Raw genomic sequence first — 25,247 nt, 5'->3', positions numbered from 1 at the left:
GTTGATTGGGTAGGCAACATGTTACTTCCTTTAGATAGTTAATTAGCTATGGACTCCTGCAACACAAGTAGAGCTAATTGGCAAATCCTCCTAATAGTTGAGAAGATATTAGACCATAAAACCATAGATAAACATTCTCCCATCACACCTTGAGGAGTTCATACTGGAAACCAGAAAGGATAAAGCAATGATTCATGGCTTATGCGTATTCAACACAAGCATTACATGATCAAAAGTTGCCTAGCAGCCTACCAAAGACAGTCATCAAAAGGTCATCTTCTGTTCTAACTCCAATTAAGAGGAGCACAGATTACACCACAAAAAAACATCCTAGGTGCTAGTAGAAATTACGGGAATGGGGAAGATGTTCGGGTCAGAGAGTCCAGTGGACATTCTGAATGGTAGAATCGTAGCCCCTCGACTGCTCCAGTCCCACGTATTCCCTTCCAGTTTCGGTCTGCTGAGCCATCCCGAGCTCCCCAGAGTAGTGACTGTCTGCAGGATGCGAAATCTTGCCTAAGCCCAGATCGGGAAGCATCTCGGTTGAGCTGCTGGTGGGTTGGCCTCCCTTGAAGCCCCATGGCGGGTGGGAGAATTCGTTGATGGCAGCAGCATCTTGGTGAACTGTGGGTGTCGTGGCATCAGTGGCGAGTAAGCTGTTAACCCCGAGAGCCAGTGGGTGCTGGTTTCTAGAGCCCCAGGGCTGATTTGACAGAAGAGAGAGAGCACGAGTGGAGGACAAAACTCCACCGAAACATTCTCCTGAAGGAACATTAGGACCAGTGTAGGCAGTCCCAGGAGCTGCTGCACCTTGAAGAAGGAGCTCGGGTGGGGGATCCTCTGAGCCGCTCTGCCATCGCTGTTCGAGAAACCTTCCAGGGGAAGTGGTTTGCCCATCCCACCCTCGCCCAAATGCTCTCGTATTAGGCCACGAATCCCTACCACCCGGATTTTGGTACGATGCAAAGTCCATCAGAAAACTTCCACTGCCTTTGCTGCTGCTATCTGTAATTGCTACCTTTAGTTGAACACAACAATGGCAAAACATAAAAGTTTATGACTACAAATAATAGTCCTCGTCAAACCGACCTAACAATGGTGAAGAAAGACCAGGATAGCGCGAGGATAACAGAGCTCCAGGCGGGGGCTTCCTTCGCCTCTCATTATGACCAGCCAGGCGCCTTCTGCAGCTCCGTTTTCCCTGATCAAATTCTGGCAATTGATGGAACCTGGAAACGGAAACGGACCAATTGGAAACTATCAGGCATTAACATATATGCAATGAATGATAGATTGAGAAAGATTTTATCCATAAAGAACAACTTCAAAATACCAATAACAATACACAAACAAATGGTTATTGAATTAGCATTTAACATAACATTTTTACAGTGATTAGAGGCTTCTTACTTATTTCCAGACATTCCCAGAAGCCAATTCTCATCCTTTTAAACCTTCACCAACAATTTCATGGTGACATTCAGCCTCCATTGTGTGAGCATATAACTATTAATGTGCAATCCAACTATCAGCTCAGGCTTTTAGTTGAGATGGAGCACATGCTTCAATTATCTCAACATTTATGTGTCAAGGCAACCTCAAATTAACATCTTTTGAGGTGTAAATTTCTTGATGACATTGTTGTTTTTGTTCCAGAGAATCTAGGAGAGTACTAGGATGAGTGAAAGGGGAAATGGCAACCAGTCATTATCATCATCACCAACCATACAAGGACAACAACTCCTCTACCCCCAACAAACAATTTTTGTTATTACTAATTAATTGGTTTCGTTTGTACCTACACAAGCCCAGAAACGTGGGGGGAAAAAATGACAATTATATTGTACGATGATTTCGTGTTTTATTTTTTGGGGAAAATAAGGATATGAAGAAAAGAGCAAAAACACTGACCTGCTGCACTGCTGACAGAACCTCTGCTCAAGTCCGGCGACAATGACGGTCGGCGACTTGGAGTGCATACCGCACACCTTATGCCGTGAATAGTACGCCTTGGCGTCGCTCAGATCTGCGTTGCAACCTTCCACCTGGCACCGCGGCGGCTGCCCGCCCTGCACCACCCCACTCCGCCCTTTCTTCGCCGGCGAAGTCGGCGGCGGCGGCGGCAGCGCACTCCCACTCCCACTCCCACCTCCCCCCGCCGCCGCCGAAGACGACCCACTCCCCGTCTTCACGAGACCTCCCGACCCAGCACCCACATCCTTGAAATACACTTTCTGTCCAATCTTCAACCCAATATTGAGCGAAGAATCCGAGGTTTTCCCTGAAGAAGAAGAAGAAGAGTTTGAACCCAGTTCCATCTCAGACGTCCCCAGAAGAAGCCCATTCAACAACGCACAAGTATGGGCGAAATCATTATTATTACTGAAAAAGAAAAGCAAGCAACAATCAGGTGAAGAGAAAGAAAACAGCTATACAATATAAAAACCAGTACGTGTATGTATGTACTCACTGTGGTTTTACAGTAGGGGGTGGGGGAGAAAGAGAAGAAAAGCAGACAGGTGACAGGAATGGGCCATGATGCCAGCTTGGGGGTTTGTGTAGTACTCTGAACACACAAAATAATGGAGGAGTGGATCAGAGAGAAAACACACAGAGAGAGAGAGAGAGAGAGAGAGAGAGAGATTTCAAAATTTATATATATATATATAATTAACTACTTTTAGGGAGTTCTAGTCAGCTTTACAACTCCCCTCTTTTGGTTCGGTAATCTGTAACCTGTCGTTTTAGTAACCCTTTTTTCTTTGTCCCTTTATTCTGGGTGGAAAGCTTGCACTTACAAAATTTGAACATTTATCTCTTCAATTCTTTTTCCATGAAATTTATGACTATTTTAGCAATCATTAGAACAATCCAATGAATGTTTCACTTTATTTTTATTTTCTTCAAAGGCTTATCACAATTCATTGAATCGGCCTGAAAATTATTTACAAGAAACGAATTAGAGTCTCAACTTACGCATAAATGGCCTCTCTAGCAATAGTGTGGGTTATAGAATTCACAAATTGTTTAGTACTCCCTAACAATTTATCACTTTATTCTTATTTTTCCATTCATACTAACAATTAAATAAAACCAAAACTCTAAGGGTCCGTTTGAAAACACGGTTATACTCAAAGTTGACAGATCGCTTATACGTATTAACATTTGATCATGCCTGAACAATTATTTATACACCAAAGCCCCACGCACATTCCCTTTGTGACGTTTTTTTTTATTTCAATATGTATTACTTACTTCTATCACAATTCAAATAAATGAGTTAAATAATTTCACCAATTTTTACACCAAAATATGTCAAATTGATTGAACTATTGACTTGATTATTATAAAATTACAAGTTTAGATATTAGCGTAAATGACTATTATTAACCTAGGTTGTGTATAGGTTTTCAAATGAATTTTGTAGGGTAAAACTTATAAAAAGAAAATAATACTCCGTAATAGTGTTACCCTTGGCTTTTGTGCAAAAGAATCCATGGGCTACAGTACACAAAATCTGGGCGAAAAGTGAGATTTGGTAAAATGGTACAAACTATAAAAGCTCCGAAACCGTGGGACAACAACCACTCACAACGTTAAATTAACAAACGTACAACTATACTTAGTTGTAATCCAAATGAGCATAGTACATTTTGAAAGGCATTTGAATAGTGCAGCTGTGTAATCAAACTATTAGGACTCTATGTATATGAGTCTGTTTAGAACTTCTTATCCTTGTCGCACTGTGACTCTCTACTTCTTATCATTGTCACATTGTGATTCTCTATTCTATATATTCACATCATCTGATCTCATTGTAATTAAGTTCAGAAAATATAATACAATCAGTTCTCATCTGGTATCAGTTAGCTAGGGTTTTGTGATTCATAAAATTAAGAAGATGCAGCGCTGCGATGGCAACCTTAATTACCGTGGAGGTCAGCAACGTGGCTTCGATGATCCGTGTCAAATCTGTAGAGGTTTCGGCCACACAGGAGTCAATTGTTTTTGGCGCTATGATGATCCGTGTCAAATTTGTAAACATTTTGGTCACATGGGAGCCAATTGTTTTTGGCGCTATGATGATCCGTGTCAAATTTGTAAACATTTTGGTCACACGGGAGCCAATTGTTTTTGGCGCTATAATGATCCGTGTCAAATTTGCAAAAGTTTCGGTCACACGGGAGTCAACTGTTTTCGGCGATATTCAGGGGCTCCGGGTTCTCAGGCTAATTTGGTGTTTCAGAATGGTTTAGTTGCTAAAACCTCGTCAAATTCTCATACTTGGGTTCCGGACACTGGAGCCACAAATCATGAAACTCCGAACGTCGCTGCTCTTTCTACATCGGAGAAGTACACTGGTAATGACACTTTACGTGTCGGTGACGGTATGGGTTTATCTATTAGTCATGTTGGCCATGCCTCTTTTAATACCCCTTCTAGATCATTTACATTGTCTGATATACTTCACGTTCCGCGTTTGTCTAATTCTTTATTATCTGTTCAGAAGTTTGCATCCGATAATAAAGTCTTTTTTGAGTTTCACCCCTCCTTTTTTGTTGTAAAAGATATCAATACCAAGGAAATACTTCTTCGGGGCAATAGTTCGGGGGGACTATACACACTTTCATTACCTAGTTCATCTCCGTCAGCGTTTATTTCCGCTCGTGCCTCGGCTTCCACTTGGCACAATCGTCTAGGTCATCCTCATAACCGTGTTCTTAGCCATATACTTCGTTCTTGTTTGGTTAGTGGGTCTCGTGATAATATTCGTTGTCATAATTCTTTATGCAATGCGTGTCAATTAGGCAAATCTGCCCGTTTTCCCCTCCCCCGTGTTGCTTCCTCTAGTTCTCAAGTCCTAGATCTTATTTACACAGACATTTGGGGTCCTGCGCCCACTTTATCTACTTCTGGCTTCCGTTATTTTGTGATCTTTGTGGATGACTATTCCCGTTATACATGGTTCTTTCCTATGAAATTAAAGTCTGATCTTTATGTCATCTTTGATAAATTTCGTACTCTTGTTGAACGGTCCTTTAATTGCAAAATAAAGGCCATTCAGTCTGATTTAGGTGCTGAGTACAAAAAGTTGCTTTCTTTGTTTGTTCAATTAGGAATTCAACATAGACAATCTTGTGCCTATACACATGAACAGAATGGTCGTGTTGAACGAAAACATCGTCACATTGTTGAAACTGGTATGGCTCTTCTAGCTCATGCCTCTGTTCCTTTGAAATTTTGGAATTTTGCCTTTGAGACTGCTGTCTATTTAATTAACAGAATGTCATCTTCTGTATTAAATAACTCCAGTCCTCATCTCCTGTTACATAAATCCCCTCATTCCTATCTTTTTCTTCGTGTCTTTGGGTGTTTATGCTACCCTCATCTTCGACCATATAATCGTCATAAGATGTCATACAGGTCTTCTCCATGTGTCTTCCTAGGTTATCCTGAGTCCTTTAGGGGGTACAGATGCATGGACTTAAATACTAATAAGATTTACACATGCAGGCATGTCAGATTTGATGAAGAAGTTTTCCCCTTTGCTACTAAAACTTCTTTGCAGGATCTATCTACTCCGTTTTCTGGACCTTGGGCGGAATCTGTTCTCAGTCACAGCACACCTATTCCTGCCGTGTCCAATGATGAGCTGCCAGAACCGCCGCTACCTGCTTCATTCGAACCAGTCGTGGTTCCTGGACAGGCTGCCTCGTCGGGTGATCCTGTGGAGCCTGTTGCTCGCCGGCGAGGCCGTCCACGTGGGCGGTCCATCAGGCCCAATGTCCGTACTCACTCTATGGCCACTCGCAGCAACGCAGATGCTCCTCTTTTTGCTCTAGCAGCTCAAGTGCATCCCACGGAACCCACATGTTACTCTCAAGCTGTCAAATATCCTGAGTGGCGTGAAGCCATGGACCAAGAATTCAATGCTCTCCTGCATAACCACACATGGTCTCTAGTTCCACCCACTGCAGGTATGAATATTATTGGCTGTAAATGGGTGTTTCGTACGAAGAGAAAGGCTGATGGTGCTATTGAAAGGCATAAAGCCAGGCTGGTTGCGAAAGGTTTTAATTAAGTTCCAGGTCAGGACTTCTTCGACACTTTTAGTCCAGTGGTAAAGCCTACGACTGTAAGACTCCTTCTATCTCTAGCTTTATCATCTGGGTGGTCTATCAAACAGCTAGATGTTCATAATGCTTTTCTGAATGGTAATCTGGCTGAAACAGTTTATATGAATCAACCCCCTGGTTATATTGATGCTAACTTCCCGAATCATATTTGTTTGTTAAAAAGATCTCTGTATGGGTTAAAACAAGCTCCCAGAGCTTGGTTTAATCGACTACATACGTTCTTACTATCGGTTGGCTTTCAAGCATCCAAGACAGATGTCTCTCTGTTCTATTACTCTAAAGACTCTGCTTTGGTTTATCTATTGGTGTACGTGGATGACATTCTTGTAATGGGAAGTGATCAAGGTATTATGTCTCAGCTCTTGTCCAAACTGTCTGCTACATTCAAAATCAGAGATCTTGGTGAACCAAATTTTTTTCTGGGTATTGAAACAGTTAAGAGTGACAATGGGATTATTTTATCTCAACAACGGTATATGAATGATATTTTAAAACGGGCTGGAATGTCTGAATGCAAACCCCTTTCTACACCTATCTCTGTCTCGAAAACTGTCTCCTTCAATTCAGATCTATATGATGATCCCACACAGTACAGGAGTCTAGCTGGAGCACTGCAATATCTCACTGTCACACGACTTGACCTATCCTTTGCAGTTAATCAGTTATGCCAGCATATGCATGCCCCCACCATATCACACTGGGAGCAGCTCAAACGGGTACTCAGGTATGTTAAGGGAACAGTTGATCATGGTTTACGCATACGACGGTGCTCATCTAGCGACATTCATGCTTTCTCTGATTCTGATTGGGCTGGTTGTCCTGACGATCGAAAATCCACGAGTGGTTTTGCTGTTTTCTTGGAGAGTAATCTTATATCATGGGTTTGCAAGAAACAGAGAACTGTTGCCAGGTCATCCACTGAGGTTGAATACAAAGCTCTTGCAGATGTTTGTGCTGAGGTTCTATGGATTATGTCATTATTGCGTGAGATACAGATTCCGCGTATTTCCATTCTAAAATTATGGTGTGATAATCTAGGAGCTACATATATGAGTGTCAATCCAATCTTTCATGCGCGCACCAAGCATGTGGAGATTGATTATCATTTTGTTCGTGATCAAGTAGCTTCGGGCGATATCCAAGTCAACTTCATCTCCACAAAGGATCAACTTGCTGATATCTTCACCAAAGCTCTGCCTGGACCTAGATTTTCTTCCTTAAGGGACAAGCTACAGGTTACTAGTATTTACTGTGCTTGAGGGGGAGTATTAGGACTCTATGTATATGAGTCTGTTTAGAACTTCTTATCCTTCTATATATTCACATCATCTGATCTCAATTAAATACAGAAAATATAATACAATCAGTTCTCATCCAAACATCATATCCCCGGGATAAGGGGATAAGTTGGTTTTTTGGGTAGAGAAACCACAAGGTAGTCCGGGTCTCTATCCGTCCGTTTAACGATCCATGGGTAGCTGGCCCAGAAGAAATCGTCACTTGTGAGAATTGAACCCGAGTTATATCAAAATTCTCCCCCATAAAGAGAGCTCATTTGCCACTTGTTGAGCTACCCTCTTGGGTTTACTTTGGTTATTTTACTTTTAACTTTTACGGAGTAGTTTTTTGTTTTAAAATTAATGAAATTTGATATACTTTGAAAACTTGTCACTTTTAATTTCAATTAGTTGTTGAATTTGGTACTTATTAGAGCATCCCCATCAATGTAAGAATTCGGAGATAATGTTTGATTCTTTCACTTGGGTGGGGAAGAATTAATGGGGGAGTTATTTGTCATGCAAAGGTTGAAAGAATGGCAGGAAAAAAAAAAAAAAAAAAAAAGACACAGGTTGTGCGCGTTCGCGCATAGCCAATGGCCACACGGGCGCGTGCATTGCATGCACCCGTGTGGCGCGTCAGGCACGCTGTCAGCACGCCTGACGCTTCATTTAAAAAAAAAAAATTCCAACTTTGTTCTTTTTTTTTCTTACTTTTTTCTCTCCCCTCACATCTTCTCTTTCCTAATCACTCTTACAAAATCCCCTTACTATTCCTAACTGATAATGATTCTCTTAGAATTATTGTAAAAGGGATCAGGCTATTTCCCTAATCAACAAACGTCATCAATAATCTAACCCAAAATAGGAAAAAGACAAATAGACATATAATAAGCGCATAACGAATTGCCAAAGTGTCAATCCGATGCTTGTATGTGAAAAATCAAAAAATAAAATGTAATAGTCAATGAATTGAAACTAAAATTAACTTGACTTATAATTTTTAAAAATATTAATTATGAAAGTGGCCTCTCACAAACATCAAGTTTATGTTTAATATTAGTTGAAAGTTGATATAAGCTAAACTAGAGTGTTTGACAAAGTTGGTTGATAAATATATAATTAATTAACATAAAATATATAGTGTGTGTGGTGTTTAAACTCTTTAAAAAATTCATTAAGTAAACAATAATTGTTGTTGTACTTACCTATTCATGTTTGGGCCTACCTAGTTGTAAATTTTTGTAATACTAATAAATAATTAGTATCATAAAATGTTAAACAGTTTATTAGTGTAATGATTCCACTCAAAGTCCACACTTTCATGGTTGGTCCATATATTAATATAAATAATCCCATTTAACATAATATCATTCGGACAATTTCTTTTCAGCCCCCTAGGGTTTGTGAAATATTTGGGATCTACCCATTTTCTCTAATTTAGATAGAATGTCATCAGCCCATACGTGCTTAGCTCACTAATTCAGTAAACAGTTTTTTAGAGAAAAAATCAAAGTTTAAATCTTAACAGTGGGCAGATCCCTTGTGCACACCGACATTTGGTCTTGTCTACTGAGCCATTGAGTGACCAAATAACTATGATTTACATTCTCCAAAATGCTATGTCATGTTATTAGGGTTGGGAATTTAACCAAGTATAGAATGCCATCCAATTATAAATGAAATGAAGCACATTCGAACTCAACTTGATAATAACTTCATCAAAATTTAACATTTGTCAAATTGAATCCGAATAGCTCATTGACTCGCTTACACTCATTCTTGCCACTGAACTCTTATCCCTCTAATTGAAACTTCTATAGGTAGAGCGATTCACCATTCCAACAACCCTAATTGCGCTTTATGCCAATGATCATACATAGAGCAATTTGAGTAGTGGACTACCCCAAATCCCTAATAAGTTTTACTAAAAATAAACATTAAATATATATATATATATATATATATATATATATATATATATATATATATATATATATAGTTGAGGGATTAAAATTAAAATTAACCCTTATTATTATTTGATGAAAAATATAAAATAAGTAATATTGTTATATTTCTATCCCTATAAAGTAATGTGAATGAAAAATGAATTATAGATTAAAATTAAATCACGGAGATATATAATTTCACTTTTTCCGACCAGTATGAGAACCAAAAACTCTAACAATAATATGAGCAACATGATTCACAATCAACACCCAACACTTTAAGCAAATCGAAACACTCCTTAATAACTAATCTTTGTTCTGCCCTCTTGTATCAAGAATTTGATTTTATCTCAATAATATGCTTTCGTTGTTTGGTGTTTTTTTTTTTTAAAAAAAAGGTATAGTTTACACGTTTATAAAACTTCAGGGGGCTAAATGAAATTTCACATTGAAAAATTTGAACTCCAAGTAGATAGAGAGAGAGAGAGAGAGAAGTGCTTAGTCAACCAAACAGGATTTCCTCATCCTCCTATGAATTCTGAGTTTCGAGACAACTGAGTCACAATTTGACATTCTTTTTTATGTTTTTAAAGTATTGTTGGAATTTCTTTCTCTCTCTCTCTCTCTCTCTCTTTTTTTTTTTTTTTTTTTAATTTATTATTCATTATTAATCGCAATTTGGAGTAATCTATTTAACGGCTAAAAGCGCTGTGTAAGCACGTGAAAATTATTTTTAAAAAAAAAATAAATTATTCCCATCTGAAAAATAGAACAAAAAAAATAAATAAATAAAATAAAATCACTGAAGCATCTTTGCCATAGATTTTGAGGAAGAAAAAAGCTGCAGTCATTATGATTCTGATTTTTTCTCAGCGCTTCTGCTTTTCCATTAATGCCTCATTTTTACTTCACAAAAAATTGATTGGTAATACCCATATTCCCCTTTGGGAGTTCACTTCTATATGCAGCTGTAAAAAGGCATAAACCCGTAGAGTCGACTTATTTTGCGATCATAAAAGGGGAAATTATTATGTGGACCAGGTCCACCTTTCACGCTGTAATGTACTCGAGTCTAAAGATACACAATTTACATACTAAATGTTTATAATTTATTTCAAACTGACAAATTGTGATTACCCTGTATTGTATTTACAAATTCTCAAAACACAGAAATACAATTTATATGCTAAAAGTTCACAATTTTAATACTGATAATACACAATTTAAGACCAGGGTCCAACTTGCAATGTGGACCCTAATCCATGGTATAACAACGGTAATAAAAGTGGGACGATCTTTAATTTTTGAGGCCTGTTATAGTTGTGGGTTTGGTGAGTCACAGGACCTCGCATGATTTATATATATAAGAGCAACCTTAATAATGAATTTTTTTTGGTAATTTTGCTGTAACATGTTGGAGAAAAGGGAAGAGAGAGGAAAAAGAAGGAAAAAATGATAAGAAAAAGTTTTAAAAAATCAATTTAAAATAAAATTACGTTACAACATTAGCCAAGTTGGTCACGACAATACCTTCACGCACAAATTGCATAGGAGTTTTCTCCCATTTCCCCAATCAATGGGTCACACAATTTTGATTAAAGGTTAAAAAAGGCTCCGCAACTTTCGCATCTCCTCGCCACTTTCCGATCCCTCTTTCCGATCGTGATCCTTAATCGTGCTTCCGGTGATCGTGTTTCTGCAATTCCTTCTAAACGTGGCCCCCTCTCTTAGCGCAGGCTGAGGGAGTGTTTCCCTAGTAATCTAGGGCTTTATATGCTTTGTATCCCAAATGGAGTTTTCATTGCGAATCTGTGCGTTTCTGTTAGCTTTGTATTTTTGCAATCCACAATTCATCATGGATACCGGCCTTATTGAGGAACGTTGCGCGGCCATGACTCTGGCCGAGGAAGAATCGGGCGGACTGCAAGCGCCTGAAGTCCAAGCCAGCCCTGATGCGACGATCCAACATAACCTCGTTGGACGATTTCTGACAGATCGTCTGATCAAATTCGAATTTATGCAGCAAACGTTAGCCTCTGTTTGGAGACCCGTGATGGGGATGCAGGTGATTCCCGTGACGGAGGAGCTTTTCCTTTTTCAATTTCCCCATCAGAAGGACCTCAAGCGTGTCATTGATGATGGCCCCTGGACTTTCGAGAACAGCCTCCTAATCTGTGATGTCGTCCCCAAAGATGTCCGACCGGAAGATGTTGTGCTAGATGCGGTCTCCTTCTGGGTTCAGATTCATGGCCTGCCAACTGTCTTCGCCACTGTGGATTTCCTCACCAAGATCGGAGACTATGTGGGCTCGTTTATCGCCATCGACCCTATGAATTTCGGAGGCTCCTGGCGTAGCTATTACCGAATCAAAGTGCGGATGACGATATCCGATCCTTTGAAGCGAAGGATGAAAATTATGCGCAAAGACGGGTCTAGCCAGTGGATATCGTTTCGCTATGAGAGATTGAATACTTTTTGCTTCTGCTGTGGGATCCTTGGCCATACCGACAAATTTTGCAGAAGGGTATATGAAGAAGGTACTGCGCCTGAGGAGTTTCCTTTTGGATCTTGGATGCGGGCTGGTCCGCGACGAACGGTACGACCGGTGGGCGCTAAATGGCTACTATCCTCCCAGACCAGAACTACTGCGACATCTAATGTGCCTGATGCTGGACCATCGCCACAATTGACTATCGCGATGGAGGAGAATGGCGGGCTCCAGGGTGAGCTCAAACGACGCAGAGAAGACTCTGTAACTCAGGTTAGCGACACAACAATGTTGGATTCCTCAACAATTCTGCCGTTGGCGGGTCTGGAAGGCCAGGCTCGCCGGGCCCAATGAGTGTAATTAGCTGGAACTGCCGGGGTTTGGGCGGCACCCGGACAGTTCGTGAGCTCTTGGGCATTGTGTCCAAGCAGCGGCCCAGCTTCGTTTTCTTAATGGAAACGAAGGCGGATGATGTTAAAGTGGAGCAGGTGCGGATTCAATTGGGTTTTGAGGGTGCGTTTAGTATGGATTGTGTGGGGCAAGGTGGTGGTTTGGCGCTTTTCTGGAGGGATTCCACCACGGTATCTTTGTTAAGCTATTCGATGAATCACATTGACGCGGAGATAGACATTCCTGGCAGACCGAGATGGAGATTAACAGGCTTCTACGGCAACTGGGACAGATCGCAACGACAAATTACGTGGGATCTTCTGCGCCATCTCAAAAACAAGTCCCCCCTGCCGTGGCTGGTGGTGGGCGACTTCAATGATATTGCAGGCTTATCCGAAAAGAGGGGCTCTCATTCGCACCCTGAAGCTCTCATTGAGGGCTTCAATGATACGTTGAATGATTGCCGTTTGAATGACTTGGGGATGATTGGAGGCCGCTTCACATGGGAACGTGGTCACGGGACTGATGCGTGGGTAGAGGAACGGTTGGACAGGGCAGTGGCTACAATTGAGTGGTCGGACATACATGAGGAAGTGGTGGTGCAGAACCTACAGACTCTCTGGTCAGATCATAGTGCTATATTCGTGGACTTGGAACCGAGACCCATGCGAACGGCGATGCGTAAGTTTCGTTTTGAAGCTGCATGGCTTCTGGAAGAAGGTTGTGAGGGTGGTTGAGGGGGCTTGGCATCAATCTAGAGGGCTGCCCTTTCAAGAAAGAATTGAGGTATGTGGAAAACAACTTTGGAAATGGGGCGGGGAACACTTTAAATTCTTTGGCAACCGTATTAAAATTTTACGGTGTAAATTCGAGGAGCTTAAGGAAGATCGAAACTCGCAGGCAGTGGCTGAGTTCTTGGCTGTCCGCACAGAACTGGAGACTCTATTAAAACAGGATGAGATATTTTGGCAACAACGATCAAAGCAGCTTTGGTTAAAACAGGGGGACGCCAACACCAAATATTTTCACAAGATGGCTTCGACCCGTCGGCGTAGAAACACCCTTCAGTGTCTGAAAGACCAAGAAAACCAGTGGCGAGAAGGCCCGACTATGCACGCAGAGATTTTGAGGTACTTTAACCATATTTTTTGCTCTGGTAGCAGCAATCAGGACCTCTTTCGCCGTGTGCAAAAGTGGGTTACTGAAGAGATGAATTTAGCCCTTCTAAAGCCATATACGATGGCAGAAGTGAAGTCAGCTTTATTTTCTATGGCCCCGGATAAAGCCCCGGGCCCTGATGGCATGTCCCCGGCTTTTTACCAACATTTTTGGCCGGTCCTGGGACATGACTTATCTGTGTTCATCTTCAATTGTTTGGCAACCAGGGCTTTCCCACCGGGTTTTAATACTTCAAATATTGTATTAATCCCAAAGAAAAAGATCCCTGAGAAAGTGGCTGACCTTCGCCCTATAGCCCTTTGTAATGTTGCATACAAAGTCTGTGCTAAAATGTTGGCCAATAGGCTTAAAGGGACTTTGGAATCGATTGTCTCGCAATCCCAAAGTGCCTTTATACCTAACAGGCTACTCACGGACAATATCATCATAGCAGGAGAGATTGGTCACTATTTAAAACGTAAGACGAGTGGCCGTATGGGATGGACTGCCCTCAAACTTGACATGGCCAAGGCCTATGACAGGATGGAGTGGGGATTCTTAGAAGGGATGTTGGTTGCCTTAGGGTACACACATGAATGGGTACTAACTGTTATGTCATGTGTCTCAACTGTTAACTATACAATTCAGGTTAACGGTGAGGCCATTGGCACGGTGTGCCCCACACGGGGCATTCGGCAAGGCGATCCGTTGTCCCCGTACCTATTCATTCTTTGTGCCGAGGGCTTATCTGTTCTGCTACAACAAGCCGAGGCTCGTGGTGATATTCATGGTGTTCGAGTGGCCCGGGGGGCCCCGTCGATCACCCACCTCTTTTTTGCTGACGACAGTCTCCTTTTTTTCAGGGCCACACAAACTGAAGCGTTAAAGGTTAAAGAATGTCTAGAGGCCTACAGCATGGCTTCAGGACAAATGATCAATTTTGAAAAGTCAAGTGTTATTTTCAGTACTAATACACACCTGGATATCCGGAATCTTATTTCAAGAGTTGTTGGTGTGCGAATGGCTAATGACTTGGGCCGTTACCTTGGTTTGCCTTCGGTTCTTGGCCGTAACAAGGTTGAAATTTTCAAATACATTGAAGGGAAGATTCGTGAGCGTATAGGCATGTGGCAGCACAAGCTTCTTTCAAGGGCAGGTAAAGAGGTTTTAATCAAAAGCATAGCTCAATCATTGCCGATTTTCACTATGTCTACATATTTAGTACCACTGCGGACATGTGACTCAATAGAGAAATGCCTGAACCGTTATTGGTGGGGTGGAAGTGGTTCGGAACGAAAAGGTATTCATTGGTTGAATTGGTCCCGTTTATGTGTGCTCAAAGTTCATGGCGGATTGGGTTTCAAAAAAATTCATGAATTCAACATAGCGCTGCTGGCAAAACAAGGTTGGCGCCTTCTTATCTATCCGGAGTCTTTAGTTGGCCGACTTCTGAAGGCTCGATACTTCCCCGCTTGTGGTTTTTTGGATGCACAAATGGGTAACAATCCCAGTTACCTATGGAGGAGCATCATCGCAGGCCAAGGGCTGTTAAAGCAGGGGGTAGCTCGCCGAATAGGTGATGGTGTGGATACCAAAATATGGGGTTGGGGGTGGTTGGCAGACACTGTTACTCCTCATCTACATACTCCTTGCATTGATGAGCTTCGCGAGGCACGGGTAAGTGGCCTTCTTACGGCCGAGGGGAACTGGGATAGGGAGGTGATCAATGATATTTTTGAGGTAGCCGATGTTCACCGCATTTTGGTCACACCGGTAAGCTGCACATTCAGGGATTCATGGCGATGGATTGGTGACATGAGGGGACAGTATACGGTCAAGCATGGCTATCGATTACTGACAGGAGATCATCATCATATAGGAGCGTCTGATTTCACGGCATGGAAAAAGCTGTGGTCTTTGCCAATCCCACCTAAAGTTAAAAACTTGTTGTGGCGGTGCGCCAGGAATATTCTACCGGTACGGGAAGCACTGAAATCTCGTCACGTTTGGTTAGGGGGGGTTGCCCGTACTGTGGCTTCCCTTATGAAACACAGGAACATTTGTTTGGCGGTTGCTGGTTTGCTTTGGAACTCTGGGGCCAGCCTGATTTTCTCCAAGGTCGCTCATGGCCTACTTGTATGGATGCAATGCTTAATATGGTGGACTCATCACACGGCGTGATATTGGCAGCCATTGTGGACGTAATTTGGTCAACGCGTAATGAGATTGTATGGCGTGGTACTAGGCCGTCCATCTTCACTATGCGGCATAGTGTTTATACCCGACAGCTGTCTTGGCAGGAGTCCTATGGCCGGGCTACACACGAAGGGTCGACGGCACCTGATGCGGTCTGGACTCCACCTCCGGGAGGAAGCATCAAGTGTAATATAGATGCGGCCACCTTTCCAAGTGGTGTTGGCGTTGGAGCGATACTACGAGATTACACATGCAGATTTGTGGCGGCGAGGAGTACTCATATTGAAGGAATCCATGACCCGTTTATGGCCGAGACGATAGCGGTAAAGGAAGCCCTGACGTGGTTGAAAAGACTAAATTACTCAAGACTTATCATTGAGACGGATTGTTTAAATTTTTGAACCAATCTATTTATTTGAACCAATTAGTTATTATTGGCTTTAAAAAAAAATTATATCAACGTTTGTTTAAACCATTATATCATACGACTTTTATATTTCTATCTACTAATTACACAAGGGGAAAGACATTGGAATGTTACATGGTGTTATTAAAGAGTGCATGTCAAAAGAATAATTGAAATAGACAATAAATAAATAAACCAATCCTTATTACACAATTGATTGATTGAACTATGAAATCAACTTTACAGAAGGCTACTGAAAATTGTTTACTAGAAATTGTGTAATTAAATTTACTATCATCCCTCTAACTATTACAGTCTTAACATTTCCTCAAAAAAAGTTAAAATTGTCATAATTTTTCAATAAAATGGCTCATTTTATAATCTAGTGATACCAATATGTGACTGGAAAAAAAAGTTAAAGTTAAATTTCAATTAGTTTAAATAAAATTTTCATAAAGTACGCTGAATATATTATTTTTTGTATAACTTTTCGATTTATAACTTTAACAATATGATGTTTATTTTTCAATTTGAAAAACACTAGTGAATAGTAACATTTTTTACTATTCACTCGTGTTTCGTGAAAGGTAATTTTTTTGGTCACACAATATTCTAACTTTTATCTTTTAAAACTAACTTAAAATAAATATATATTAAAAAAAAAAAGTGAACAGGTAGAAATTTTAAAAAGAATTGGAAATATTTTTCGTTTCTAAACCTCTTTTAACTTTTTAACGAATACTTTTTTTTTTTTTTTTTTACAAGGAATACCTTAGATATGACGTATGCAAAGCATTGGGTATGAACTTTGTCTATTTATGTTTAACTTTCTTTACACAAGTAGATTGTGAATTACACTTAGGCTCTATTTGGCAAATCTAGCTGAAAAGCTATAAGTTAGCAGCTGAAAGCTAAAAATGAGCTAAAAACTAAAAAATTATAAGTTCGGAGCTGAAAACTGAAGAGCTGTTAAGCTAGTAGTTATGATTGAAAGTGTTTGGTAAAATTAGTTTTTTGATAAGCTGATAAATGTAAAAAGACTAAAAATGACATCTTCATAAAATTTAAATTAGTTTGTTTACATATTAAAATTTAACATTGTCTTTAAAAAAAATTAACATTTTGAAATAAAACAGCATAATAATGATCTAGCAACTCATAATGAAGTAACAATATTATTACAAATCTCAAAATAATAATAATAATAATAATAATAATAACAACAACAACAACAACAACAACAACAATAATAATAATAATAATAATAATAATAATAATAATAATAATAATATTTGCAGTGAAAGTTGCGGATAAAGGAGAAGAGAAAAAGATTTTAATTGAAAAGGGTAAATAATGTCATTTCTTTAAAATAATAAGGATAAAGATGGAAAAAAAGGTTAGGAAGCTAAGAGCTTATTTTGAAACGTTACCTTATGTAGTGTTCCAAAATAAACTCTTATTTTAAGCTAGGAGCTTATTTTGTGAACATTACTAAACAGAGCTTATAGCTTATTAGTAGCTTATCTTTCCTTTTTTTTTTTATTAGTAAAATCTAACACATACATAGTGTCAGTAACATTCTTAATTGGGATGTGACTCAAACTTGAAATCTTCCATTTAAAATTGTAACATTGATGTTATAAGACCACAAGATACTTGACAAATATCAAATTATCTTAAAAATCAACATTAATTTAATAGAAATTGTAACATAATACCAAATGCATTAGTGACAACAAAGTTATGATCCAAAAAATACATATCCTCAAGTAGTAATTACTATTTTTTCCTCATCACCCAAAAAATAGAAGTGTTCAATTAACAAATAAGAAAATCAGAAAACACCATGGAGTAATTTTATTTTAGAGGTATTTGGTGAAATTATAAAGGTGCGGTTAATATTTTTGTTACGTTGTGAAAAGTAATGAATGCAAGGAGTCCATCCTGCAGCCTGCAGGTCAATCGGCACTACAGTTTCATGAATAGCCCATGTAGGGTCTGTACTCTGTAGATTGTAGTGGCCATTAACAAGACTCGTGTTTGGTTCAGGTTATAAAAGATAATCAATGTTATATTTGTTTGGTAATATAAAATTTTCATGTTTGGTTCAGATTATGTAATTTTTTCAAAAATATAACTTTCGCATTAAGTTTTTAACTATTGAAAAAGAATGTAAGATACCCTCCAATTTCTGAGGTAATCTCACATTCCATTATCTTATTACTAATGTTGAGCTTTGGATGTTTAAATCAATTTATCTTATTATCGTTGTCTTATTTACATATTTTAGTTTTAAACCAAATACAAGAATCTAACATTTCATGAACTAAATGCCTAAATAAATTAAAACGTCTCTTTCATCGCAATTAACAATCTGGTTACACCATCAAGTCACCTCCTAGATGCATCAGATCATCTATTCATCCCACGCCTTGAAAGGATGAACAAAAATTACGAGTTTAATTAATGTCAATATTTTTTTAATCAAATTTATTGCATAAAATTTATAGTGATTCTAAATTTTTTTTAACACCAAATAAAAAAATATTTATCAACGCTGGTTTTGTGATAAAGGGTAGCACTTCAACTTCGATAATCTCACAATTTTTGTCATATCTTATTATAAATATTAATGGTCATAATTAGGAATTAAACCATTCACCGTACCATACAAGCTGCAACAAAATTTAATTATTAATTTCTTTTCATTGGTGGTGCTCATAAACAGGTATTGAATTGTACACCGACTGTACACGATTCGGACCACCTTTTTTTTTTTTCATGTTCAATTGAACAAGGTATTTATCAGCACTAGCTTTGTGATAAAGGGTAGCACTCCAACTTTGACAATCTCTCCATTTTTGTCATATCTTATTATAAACATTGGTGGTCATAATTAGGAATTGGACCATACACCGTACCATATGAGCTGCAACAAAATTTAATTATTAATTTCTTTACATCGGTGGTGCTCATAACAAGGTATTGAATTGTACACCGGCTGTACACGATTCAGACCACCTTTTCTTTTTCATGTTTAATTGAAATAAGTTCTTTTGTGTCGTAAGAGAATTGATAAACCCTACACAATGCTACTTCAATATATAGAAACTTAATCCTACACACTAGTTCCAAAAACTGCATGGATCTAAAAGCTGCAAAAACCATCAAAAATCTCCGTATTGCAATAAAATGAAGATGCCTCTTTATTTGGTGCCTGTCATGGGAAAACCTAGCTTGCTAGCATTCCCAGTATGATCTTGATTAGACTAATGTTGTTGAGTCCAGCAAGCAATACCCATGTCTTGAAACCCAACCACCTGACCTAAATTTCCCTGTGTTGTGTTTGGCCATTTGTAGTATCGGCGAATGATAAGATAGAGAAGAACAACGTTTGTTCGGGGAGACATTTGTGTCGGGGAGCCTCCTAGTTTTAACTATAATTGGAGTACTTTACAACTAACAGACTGTTTCCGGCACGGGGGCTGCGGCCAAGATTTGGTGGAGCCGTACAGTTTTAGGACAGTGTTTCCCTAGCTAGTTAATTAGGCGGAAAGATGAAAGAAAGAGGCGGGCAATACGGGCGAAATTGATCAGACAATTGATGATCTAGTAATAGTGGGCAAATTATGCTGTGGAACCAAGTCTAGATTCATAATTTTTATACTGTAGATTCATAATTTTATAAATATATGTTCATAATTATAGAGCAATATGTTCATATTCCCAATTGTTGAACTCTGTATTCACAAATCATATAACTATATGTTCATAATTTGATAAATACAATTTAAAAATTATGAATTTACAGTACAAAAATTATGAATATACAGTACAGATATTATGAATTTGCAGTATAGAAATTATAAATCTACTGTATTTAAACTATAATCTACGATTTAGAAATTATGAATCTACAGTATAGAAATTATGAATCTAAACCCGTGTGCACCATGCATGGTGCACACAGTTGCACAACATAGCAATTCTTATAAGTTGAGAATTATTTTTGATTTGATTGATTTGAATCGATTAACTATAAATAATTTAAATTGATTTATTTTTTCTTAGTTCGTGATCATTTGTCGAATAAGGTAATAAAACAACTAGGTTCCATAAATCTAAAGAAATATGAAAAGGGAGACTTGGAATAAAAGTGGGTTGGTTTTCAAATTTTAAATTTGTTTTGTTTTATCTCTTTGATTCAAACATAAACATAATCATCAAATTAAAAGCCTCTCTAAATGATGGAAAAAGCCAGGCTTTCAGTTCAGTCACTGGGTGGAGTCAAATCAGAGACAGGAATTGAATTTCTGTGGCTACTTTACTACACCAATAATAATAACAACCACCTAATGAATAATAAGAGTAATTCTTATAGATTTTTTTTTCCACAATAAAAAATAAAAGATAAATAAATTATGCAAAATCCCATAACTTCTCACTTATTTTTGAATTTTGGTGAACGGGATAACTCATGAAATATATTTCAATAATTTACAAACTTTAAAAAGTGTTCGGGACCAATTTTATTCATTTTAATTTAAATCAAACTCTATATTGTAGCAATCTACAAATGCCGTTAAAAATGTTACAATCTACAAATGCCGTTAAAAATGTTTAATTTGACCAGTTAAGTTGCTTAGAGTGTTCATAGAGTTTAGACTATTGCACTAAAATTTTGTGACAATCGAATCAAGTTTTTACAGAGAAGCTCGCAAGTATCTAGTTCATTTGCATTCCTATTGTATATAGTAGGCACGGAAAATTTTACTCATAAAAAGAGTAGAATAATTATGATAAATATTTAAAATACAAAATTAATATGTCATTTAACATAATAACATATTTTTAGAACAGTTATTAACATTTTCTTAATGAAAAAAAGATTAAAAAGCTCCAAGAATCCACCAGATACTGAGGACCGGAAGTGGAATAAAGCGAGGGACCAAAGTGGTATAATCAATGTTTGTTTAAGCATAAAAGGACAATTCTTCTTAAGGTAATGTCCCATGTTTCCTCATTTGCCCCTGCCAAACTGTCCCTCGTTTTGCATAAAACAAACACAACCTAAAAGCCATGCATGCTTTTTAATTAAATTAAATTAAATTAATCGAAAAAAGCAACATCTGAAACAGTTGCCTTTCTCTTTGTTTATTTAATCAACAACCAACTACCATTGTTGCAGGAAAAAGCTAAGAGAAATTTGCAGTACAGTCCCCCACCATTCTTTCATCCTTCACTTTTAATCTTCTTTTGTTATGATTGTTACAACTAATGTGCATTGTCTCATTCTTAGAATCTAAGCATCAAATAATTAATATTATACCCACATTTTTTTGAAAGTTCTGGCGAACTCAGAAGGTTTCGGGTGTTTACTAACAACAAATGTTGTAGGGTTATGTGATCCAGATTTGTGTAGCGTTTGGTCTCGGTGTTCACTAATAGCAAATGTTGTAGAGTCGTGCGGTCCAGATTTATGTAACGGCACAAAATTTTTTAATTTTTTTTTTTTTGATTTTCATGTATTTATATACGAAGTTTAACAACGTCAACACTTACTTTGAGTAAAACTTGACTAGGGATGACAATTTCATTCACAAGAATTGAATTCTCCACCCAAAAAGATGGAGATAAAATTCGAAGAATGGGAATAGGGAGTTTTTTTCAATCCCCGTCGGGAATGGAAAGACTCTTCACATTTGTTCGGTCGAAGAATTAAATTTGATTTAATAATATAATTCCTAAACTTGACAGACCCAAACTCCCCAACCAAATAAGAGATTCGAATGTCAACTTTATTCAATTGATATTTGGGAATTTTCTTAGTGACGGATTAATTTGTTAGGACTCCAGATTTGTGGTGCAAGCAGTAAGTAATAGTAAGGTTCGACTGCTTGGATTTGGGAAAGAAAAATGTTTTTTGGGCTAACAATTTTCATTGGCAAAAGCCCAAAGAACCCAAAAAGGAATGCAAATTATGCCACATTGAGAAAAAATAAATATGAAAAAGGAGTTCTTAGAAATTGGTTCCTCTTAGAAAGGTATGTTTGAAAACTAGACTTCTGAAAATATATATATTTTTAAAAATGAGTCATTTTTAAAAATATATATATTTTTTAATGTTTGGTTACATTCTAAAAAAACTGTCATGATGTGTTTAGTTCATTTTCTAGAAAATGAGAAGAATTTTATAATTAAACATTTTAATTATTTTATTTAAAATATAAAAATATTTAATAATAATATTAAAAATAATATTATTTATTAAAAAATTTAAAAATTTTGGTAAAAGAACCTCTGATTTCCAGTGGAAACCAGACCAAGGCTATGCTCATCAATGTAGGAAACCATACAAGATAATGGAGAGGTAGCACACACGGGCTTAGTTCAATGGTTCAATAGACAGTATTTAGGAGAAGAGAACAAGGTTCGAAGACGGTGGTAGTGTGGAGATTATGCCTAAAGTGAGCAAATCCCTTGTGCACACCGGCGTTGACCCTGTCTGTTAAACCATTGAGTCACCTGATTTATATCCACTCAAATGCTCTGTCGGGCCAGAGTGTGAGGGGCGGGCCCTTGGGGCTGGGGATTCAACCTTTTTATGGGTCTTGTGTCCTTGCCCACAATCTACTATCATGGAATCAACTGAGCTACCCGTACAGGCAGAAAAAACCAAACTTGTTCAAACAGATGCAGGGCTACAGCAAAGTATCTATTGCTTTTAAGCAAGATTGTCTTAGTACTAATTGTCAAACATTCTTGGGGATTTAATCACCACAAAACTTCTCCATAATTGGCAAGCTGTAATTTCCACTGACCAAACACAGTTGTCCAGTCATCAGCTATTCCAACTCTTAACCTTTCTTGAAGAAGAATTGGAAAACGGAGACGAAAATATAAAATGCCTTTACTTGTACACTTCTCCAACTCGAAAATCGAAAGTTAAAAACAGGAGAATTGAAGTAAACGAGCCGTAGTGTACCTTGTGTGATGGGATATTGCTCCTCAGAGTGTGCCTCATATACCAGATTCATAATGTGCCAAATCTGGTTAGTATATGTTAATGAAAAATCTGCAAGGAGTGGACAGACTAAAGAGACTTTCACCTGGATAAATATATACACAAAAAGAAACACTTTTCAAAGACACCAACTTGCATTCAAGGTGAAGGCAGGCAGAAATGGCTATTGCAGAACCCTGCAATCATTTCAGTCGTGAAATTCAGGAGAAAATCGAATATAAAGCCAGATTTCAAGAACCCATTTTCAAAAAACCGTGAAAGGAAGCAACTTCATTCTACATAGAGTCAAGGTGGCATTATATCTCAGTAAGAAAAAGAGATTCTATTCGTTACCTGCAACTCCATCAAGCATGTCTCGTCAATGATAGATGCTTGTTTAATGCTTTCAACGAGTTGGTTGGAACATGGTAGAGATATTAGCAGCACAATATTTGCGGCAAAAAAATTTCACCAAAAATAAATGTTTCGGAATGTTTTAAATGAAGTTTCCAAAATTGAAAGTATATGTCAAAAGAGCATAGAGAAGCAAATATAAACAAACATAGACTGAGCTATCAATAGCCAACAGAAAGATCATCATCTGCACTCAACGCCAACTTCAGCTGCTCGCCTAGGCTTATTTTTCCTTCGGCTCCCGTTCTGTCTGAACCCAACCGATCGTTTCAACTCATCGGAGCTCGTTTTACTACCTAGCCCATTTTCCTCTTTCGCTAAATCACCATTCTCCTTCACTTGTGAAGGCCGTTTCCTCTTCTTTCCATTCTCAGAAGCTTGGTTCTTAATATCTTTGCTCAATATCGAGCTTTTCGTATTGTCATCGTCCTCTTCATCTTCTACAACCTTCTCCACTTCATCCTCTTCTTCCTCTACATCATCCTTCACTGGTTTCATCGGTCTTCCTCTTCTCCTAACTGGCGGTATCTTCTCTTCCTCACCACTTCCAAGATCTTCACGAAGCGATTGTTTCTTTCCCTTTCCTCTTCCTCTCCCCATTCTCCAAAACCGAAAACTTTACTCAGCTAAATTTCTACAAACAAACAAAACAAAGAGCATCAAAAGACCTACTTGTCTTCAGCAACTGAATGTATTTCAGAACACAATACAGATTTGAAATATAACTTTAAGCCATAAGTTAGCCAAGTTAAAGAATTCTAGGGAAGAAATTACAGTCAAAATGATAGATTTATTATCATTGATAGAAGTTCATCATCACCAGAATCAAGAAAAACTAAAGCATAAAACAAACAAAATGGAAAAAGAATAATACCTATCACAAACAACTGCCTTGTTACTCTTGTCCATATGAAAGCACCAGAACATGAATACTGAAAATCATTCAATGAAACAAGAACCATTGGCAAATCAAACAAAATACTAAAAATCCAAACAGCTTAAGAAACAAAATCTTAGTCACATGTCCTAAATCAGTATATAAGAACATCAACATCCAAAATCATTAAACTAAACAAACACCCAATAAAATCTTATTTTTGAAAACAGATGCATAGGAAAAACAAATCCAGAATTCCAACCAAATGAGAAATACTAGCTCTTGAGCACTGAGAAACAGAAAGAGTTCATATTTCATATCTATTAAGGTATCAAAGCAGTTAAGGATTGAATCTAATAAAAACTATGATAAAGCAATAGCTTTGATTATTAACCAGAGATAAAAGAAAGAAAGATTAACCAAAAAAAAAAAAAAAAAACATACGTATTGAAGCAGACCTCCCTCAAAACTGCCAATACTTGCATCTTCAACCCCAAACTCACGTCTCCAAATCCAATTAAGATACCAAAAATCAGATTTTCATACTTCCGGGGTTTAATACTTTGAATGCGTTAACGGATGCAAAACGGAATGCTTTTGTAGGTGGTGCAAGGTTGGGAAAAACTTGATCCAAGGGGGGAAATAAAGAAAACCCAGATCAGAAAATCAGCGCCAGTGACGAAAGATTTCAGCTTTTGAGCAGAGATTTAAGGAGATGAATCTCTACACCATGAGTGAAGGGCAAAGAATACTGCCGAGAATGGAAGGAGAGTATAGAGAAGATAAACAAAATGGAAAAACACTGAAAAGCAGTCTAGTAGTAGTAGTACAAAAAATGGGGAAAAGATATTTATTTCATTGGTTGGGTTGTTTGCAAATTTAGGGCAAGATAAGGGACAATAAAATATGGATATACAAATAATTAAAAAAAAAAATACAATTTTTTCAAATA

At 38.0% G+C, this 25,247-nt stretch overlaps 3 protein-coding genes across 5 annotated transcripts; 1 reads left to right on the top strand and 2 right to left on the bottom strand.

The window, feature by feature from the left end:
• Nucleotides 1-124: 124 nt before the first annotated feature.
• On the bottom strand, nucleotides 125-2,638 carry LOC109181030 (squamosa promoter-binding-like protein 9). Its single transcript, XM_019330782.1, has 4 exons — nucleotides 2,471-2,638; nucleotides 1,912-2,382; nucleotides 1,090-1,229; nucleotides 125-1,005 (listed from the first exon to the last, which is right to left on the bottom strand). Exons 2-4 carry the CDS (start codon nucleotides 2,316-2,318, stop codon nucleotides 374-376), a joined length of 1,179 nt encoding a protein of 392 aa, XP_019186327.1. The 5' UTR covers nucleotides 2,319-2,382; nucleotides 2,471-2,638; the 3' UTR covers nucleotides 125-373.
• Nucleotides 2,639-12,201: 9,563 nt separating this feature from the next.
• Nucleotides 12,202-12,978, top strand: LOC109181118. The gene has a single exon (XM_019330873.1). The coding sequence runs from the start codon at nucleotides 12,202-12,204 to the stop codon at nucleotides 12,976-12,978; it is 777 nt and encodes a 258-aa protein (XP_019186418.1).
• A 10,482-nt stretch (nucleotides 12,979-23,460) lies between these two features.
• LOC109182330 (histone chaperone ASF1-like) lies at nucleotides 23,461-25,128 on the bottom strand. Of its 3 annotated transcripts, none has more exons than XM_019332475.1 (3): nucleotides 24,740-25,125; nucleotides 24,293-24,350; nucleotides 23,461-24,052 (listed from the first exon to the last, which is right to left on the bottom strand). In XM_019332475.1, the coding sequence occupies exon 3, from the start codon at nucleotides 24,016-24,018 to the stop codon at nucleotides 23,602-23,604; it is 417 nt and encodes a 138-aa protein (XP_019188020.1). In that variant the 5' UTR covers nucleotides 24,019-24,052; nucleotides 24,293-24,350; nucleotides 24,740-25,125; the 3' UTR covers nucleotides 23,461-23,601. The 3 variants fall into 3 exon arrangements, with proteins under 3 accessions (XP_019188020.1, XP_019188021.1, XP_019188022.1); XM_019332476.1 differs by having other exon boundaries at nucleotides 24,754-25,125; XM_019332477.1 differs by lacking the exon at nucleotides 24,293-24,350 and having other exon boundaries at nucleotides 24,740-25,128.
• Between the last annotated feature and the right edge of the window lie 119 nt (nucleotides 25,129-25,247).

This window comes from Ipomoea nil, unplaced genomic scaffold, assembly GCF_001879475.1.
Source record: "Ipomoea nil cultivar Tokyo-kokei standard unplaced genomic scaffold, Asagao_1.1 scaffold1043, whole genome shotgun sequence".
Taxonomy (NCBI): domain Eukaryota; kingdom Viridiplantae; phylum Streptophyta; class Magnoliopsida; order Solanales; family Convolvulaceae; genus Ipomoea; species Ipomoea nil.
The sequence above is the reverse complement of the archived record's forward strand: the minus strand, read 5'-3'. Positions and strand labels throughout refer to the sequence as shown.